The 6,000-nt window shown below is 43.0% G+C and overlaps 1 protein-coding gene across 1 annotated transcript; it reads right to left on the bottom strand.

The window, feature by feature from the left end:
- Window positions 1-4,058, bottom strand: PRXL2C (peroxiredoxin like 2C). The gene is made up of 6 exons (XM_079330975.1): window positions 3,813-4,058; window positions 3,304-3,372; window positions 1,713-1,766; window positions 1,127-1,232; window positions 753-884; window positions 1-152 (listed from the first exon to the last, which is right to left on the bottom strand). Exons 1-6 carry the CDS (start codon window positions 3,990-3,992, stop codon window positions 25-27), a joined length of 669 nt encoding a protein of 222 aa, XP_079187101.1. The 5' UTR covers window positions 3,993-4,058; the 3' UTR covers window positions 1-24.
- Window positions 4,059-6,000: the final 1,942 nt, after the last annotated feature.

Raw genomic sequence — 6,000 nt, 5'->3', positions numbered from 1 at the left:
AAAAAAAGATGTATTACATCACTGTCATATGTCAATAATCTGGGGTTTGTTTGAGAAATTCACTGTTTTAACTCCTGCCAGCTGCAAAACTGTATTAATGGGAACATGATCCAGCCTGTTTTTATCAAGATGCAAAAAATGAACTTCATTGCCTGGAATGAGAATAACATGTAAATTATTGAATAACATATTTATTTATTCAAAGATGTAAGTGAATCAAAACAGCATTCTGACTACCTACCAGTTATTGTACAAATAGGTACTAGTTCTGCACAATATACTGTATTTTAAACAATGGCAAAAGGTTTTTTAATTATGTTGAAGAAGCAAGGAACATTGAGGAACCTAACTAGTTTAAATCTGCCATAGCATGATGTTTCCTAATCATGTGATAACTGTCACGTTGCAATTCCCCCTTCAAGCTCTACCCCTCTGCTAAAACCATACTAAATGCCTCAAATCAAACGTGAAAGCAGAATGTAGGCAAATAGCACGATGTCAAGAAAACCCTCCAAACTTTGAGGCAGTTGTTTCATCAGCACTACAATCAACTCCTGCAGGACTGTGATCAGCTTTATGCCACCTCTGCGGGAGATGGGACTACACAATGATAGTTTGCAGATTTCTTCATGTGACAGAAATCACACAGTTCACTACACTGTCTCCTTGGGACCCACAGGGACAGCAGGTGAAATGGCAGCTAACAGCTGAAGGAGACAGTTGTAACTTTCACACAAAACAAAACAGCTCACCTGGGCCTATAATCAAAGCTCCTCCCTGCTGAGCAGGGTCTCCTTGAAAATCAAAAGCTGGGCCAGTCATTGCTCTCCATATACTCCTAATGCTTCCCAGAAGTGCGTTTGATTTCACATGAGGGCTGCGAACTAAGCAAAATCACAAAACACTTGTTATCTAGAAATACGAAAGTATATAAAAACAACAACAATGAACAGCTGCTATGAATGGTTTACAGATTCCTGATTACCAGAGTTTTCACAAAATATAGCCCATGAGAGACAGGCTGGTGGGCAACTCACTTTCTCTTTACATTGCGATCATACTACTTTATAAGAGCTTTTTTGTTTTGTTTGTGAAAGTCTAAATAAGGTGAGAAAATTATTCTTACCTGATACTTTATTACCTTCACCTCTATTCATGCCAAGTATTTTATAAATTTCTCTTTGTGGATCTACATACATTTCATGTGTATATCCAGTTAAACTGCAAAAGGGCTGCAAAATATAGGCAGATATACATATACATATATAAGTATATAAATATATATACACACAGACAGACAGACACACAAAAATAATGTAATATTTGCAAGGTTAAGGCAGTAACTAGTTAGAGTCTACTGACAGCAGCAAAAATACTGATAACCTGCCAGCTCCATGCTCCCCCCTTTTATTTGAAAACTGTGTATTTGTTAGTTATGTTAAAGTGGAAACTTTTTAGCCTCAAAGTTTCTATAAAACAAAGCTTCCAGTAAAATCAAGAAAAGATACAACCTTAGCAACCCCTGGTGATTTTTAAACAGCTAGTTTTAATTATTTGCTTTAGTCATGTATTACTGTTAGAACTGCTTCATTAATACTATCCTGTTTTATTGTTGTTGCAAAAGATCACCTTTTCATGCAAACTAAATCCCTCAATACAGACCATTAAGACATAATAAAGGATACATTGTAATTAATGGCTACTTTATTTACCTTGATGTGATGATATGATGACTGCCCAATAACTATAAGCCTCACATTTGATTCCTAGAACAGAACATGGGTATTGAAGCTGTAAAGAGGAACTGGGTGTTCCTACTTGACTTCAAAGCATTAACAGAATCTGATGTCCTGAGTTAGTGGTGGCAGTGCACTGACTGAAAATTATTTGAAGTTAACATAACTTGCATGAGTGGAGACTGCACTTGTGTATCACCCACAGTTAGCAGCTACATTAATTTATTAAGTGAAAAATTATTTTTAAAGATAATTTTATAATTATAGTTGTGTAAACTTTGAGTTTCCGGTAGCATTGGTAGGTAGGATTGTCTTTTCGACTGATTGCAGCATGTTATGATTTTGGAAACTCAAAGTTTCCACTCAGCTGCACCTATATCTAAAGAAGTGGCACACAAATGAAGGTGGCTGAACATGTGTAATTTACATATATGGGCCCACTGATAGATGTAACTTGCATTCACATGCACTGTTTTTTGCAGGTGCAACCTTAGGCCTGAGTCTAAAATGGAGCACAAAAGTGAAATTCCTTTAGATATCAGTAAAAACATTTAATAAATACAAGGTTGTTTTATTATATATTTGCCTTTCCCATATAGAATAATTTCCTATCTAAAATCATTTTGCTTGTTATGAAAAGAAGCCTTCCTAAAACTAGAATACTTGCACTAAGAAAAGCACTAAGTGGAAATTTTTGACTTTCTGTATACATTTATTTGAGGAGCCAAATTAAGAAAATCTCCTTTTGAGTAACACTGATCAAACAGTTTAGAAATAACTGTCCTGAGAAGGGAAGCTGACAAAGAGATTGTCCCTTTTTGTCCTCAAATTCCTAGTCCATCTCAGATGGACTTAGATGGATTTGCTGTCAGCAATGACCTGAGTCTCTGTCATTGGCTGTGTTGCTGTTGGGAATAAAGTATGACAGAATTTCAATCAGCAGTCTAGAAGGGACAGGTTGACCTTCCATATTTAGCAGGAGATCATTGTCTTCTCTAGTGTCTCCTACTACCCAAAAAATATATGTCAATAGCAACCCCTGCCCACTCTTTTCCATCACTATAGTTCCTATTTGTGCAGCTGCCCTGGAGAGCAGGACACACTACTAATGCAGCTAACAAATCAACATAGAAAAAGATACTATTTTTAATCCAGATCAATTTTCTGATCTTGTTTTGTGCACAACTATCAGTCAGCCCTAGCATAATGGAAAGGGCAGTAGTTAGTAGTCAGAAGACAGCTGTCCTGGTCACTAATACTGAAAGAAATGCCTGTCAGATGTTGTCTAACTGTTCTGAACACAACAGTAAAAAGAGCACCAAGCTAATAGGGCAGGGAGAAATAATGATGTTGCAACAGAGCATTTAGTGCCATAAATCCTTTCTTGTGTCTCCTAGACAGATTCATTATTGCTATTGTAGCAAGCAGTGAAAGCCCTTCTTCTGAGCCTTTTTTTTTAATTTTATTTTTTTATTTTTTATTCCTAGAAGTCTTATGTAAGCCTGTAGATGGACATAACAGATCTGCTTGATTGCAGCCACAAACACATTAAGGGCAGAGTACTTACTTGTAAAAATGCCTTGGGGACTTTTGCCAGGTCTTCTACATACTCCTTACAGGTGTAACACAAAAAATTCTGCAACATACCCAATTGAATGTATCAGATATAATTGCATAGCTGTGAAGCAGCAGACTGGGCACACACCATTTTGGATGTGATCAGAAACAAGGAATGGGAAAGATTCCAGCCACGACATTTGGGTTAGGATACTGGTTTAATCCAAGCCCGGACAAGGACACTGGGCCTGCAGCCTCGCAAATATTTTTATCTCTAGATATTTTAGCTGGCTTGACAGCTGGGAAATCAAGGAACACGATACTTGTTTCCCTGAACACCCGGCTGAAGGAGTATTTCCTTTCTGGTAAACAGTGTTCACTTTACCCGAGAGCAGGGGTCTCAGGAGCAGTAGCGCTCTCCTTTGTGCTTTCCTCCGCTCCGGCCCGGCCCGAGCGGAGCCCCTCGGCCCTCCCAGCCCCGCCGGAGCCGGGCAGGGCCCCGCGGCGGCCCCTCCTCACCCGCACGAACAGCACGATGGCTTTCTGCTCCGCGTACAGCGCCGGGAAGGGCACGCTCCTCCCGTCCGCGTCCAGCAGCAGGCAGCGGGCGGCCTCCCGCAGCTGCTCCTGCTCCGGCTCTGGCCGCAGCCCACTGCCCCGCGCCCGCCCGACCTGCTGCGTGACCGGCGGCCCGGCCATGGCAGCGCGCAAGGCAGAGGCGGAGCGGCGGCGGAAAGGCGCGGGGCCTCGTGCCACGGCGAGGGAGCGGCGCCTTCCCGCCGGAGGAGCGACCGGGCAGCCGCGCCCTGGCCCGGAGGAGCTGGCGGGGTCGGTGGGGAGAGCGGGCCGCCTGCGGCCGTCTGCCAGAGCCGGGGTGCAGCTGGCGCCCGCGGAGCAGGGCAGAGCCGCCCGGAGCTTCCCAGGAATGGTGTGCAAGCAGGAGCAGCGCGGGCGCACGGCCTCGAGGTCGGCGTTCTTCTTGCCCTGCAGAGGGCCGTAAGCGAGACAGAAAACTGTTCTGGAGGAGCTGTCGAGCTGCTGTGTCAGACAAAAGCCACGCCAAACTCGGTGTCCCTGTTCGCGCAAAAGCAGAGTTTGACCGTGTCTTGACAGCTGAATAGCAGAAGTGCTCGAGTGTATGCAGAGATGAGTCAACTGTTCTTAATATAAGGAAAACACTAGGTGGTTGAAGAGTATTGTAGTCTTTTGGATTGTTGTGTTAGCTGAAAGCTTACAAGGATGAGGGTACTTTTCTTAGTGGGCTGAGGAAAATGAAGTATCAGAGACAATAGGACTGCGGGAATCTCCATAAGTTATTCTGCTTTGTGAAACTCTCTGATTATATTAATTCCAAAGTTTCTCTTGGCAGACTATCCCAGGGTCTATATGTTAACGTGATTCAAATTTGCATCTCCTGTGCTTTTGGTTAAGCCTCTTGTTTTTATATTACCAGGGTGAGCATACAGAACAGGTTAAGTATTGCAGTTCAGTATGTCCTTACCAAGATTTTGATTTAAAAGGTGACGAATTCAAATTAGTAAAGATTAGTACAGGACTTCAGAAAATGATGAAGCTTATAATTCTCCTGGATGCAGTTGGACCCAATGATTTTAAAGGTCTTTTCCAACATAAGTGATTCTATGATCCTGAAGGAATATGGGCAGTATTCCCCACTGTCGTTGTCATCAGGCTTCCTTGTTCACTTACCTGTGAACATTTCCAGCACATTTCTTGCACTGCAGTTCACAAACCAAGCTGTGCGCTGTGCAGCAGCACCCAGCAGCTCCCTCAGCAGCACTGACGGGAGCGTGCTGCCTACCCTTGACTGCTGCAAGGCACAGCAAAGCAGAGCACCTACAGCTTTTGACAGGCTTTGGAATTCATCTCGAAGCTGAAGTGGACAGGCCGTAACCTCGTTGTGTTATCCCTGCAGTTAAACCGGGAAACATTGGGCAGGACTCAGGGGCACAGCTCAGGACTCAGTCATCAGCAGAGCTTAAACCAGGGCCTTTGCCACTGCAGCTGGAAATCAGAAGAGGCAGTCATATCACTGTAGGGGATCTGCTGCTGCAGCCTCTGGATGGGAGCACACATTGGATGAGATTGCTGGTGACAAGAACTGACTTTGTGGTGTCACAAACTCAGAGGGCATTGCTCCGGGGCAGTCTGCGTGTAGCTGACCTTATGCATCTTGTTCTTTCTTGATTTGAAATGAAATCTCCTGAAGAGCCCAAGAGAGGCACTCTACCTGTCTGGGAGAGGTGGCAATCATTTATACTAGGCTGATAATGACTTCCTGCAGACTTTGCTTTATTTATGTAATTTAGGCCTTCTTAAACTAGCTGAAGGAGCACATCCTTGACAACTGGTTTCAGCAGCATACAAGTGAGGAACAGCAACTTTCTTCTGAGCTAAACCACATTTGCTAAACCATTCTCTAAAGCCCCTCAAACATCATATTTCTAACTTTTGGTAGAGAATATTAAGTGTTGTGAGAATACAAATACAAAATGCTATCAACCCCACTTTTATAGAGAAAGAAGTGAAGATAGTTGTACTCTGACATGTTCTCTGAAAAAGGAAACACTCAAAATTAGCAGTCACATTTTGAAAGCTGAAGCTTAAAGCCTTCATGCTTAACAGAAGTGCAGACATAAGTTTCACTTAGGTGGGAAGAAAGAATCCATGTCTTCAGATACTCTGGGTA

Source organism: Erithacus rubecula (assembly GCF_903797595.1).
Source record: "Erithacus rubecula genome assembly, contig: SUPER_Z_unloc_2, whole genome shotgun sequence".
Taxonomy (NCBI): domain Eukaryota; kingdom Metazoa; phylum Chordata; class Aves; order Passeriformes; family Muscicapidae; genus Erithacus; species Erithacus rubecula.
The sequence above is the reverse complement of the archived record's forward strand: the minus strand, read 5'-3'. Positions and strand labels throughout refer to the sequence as shown.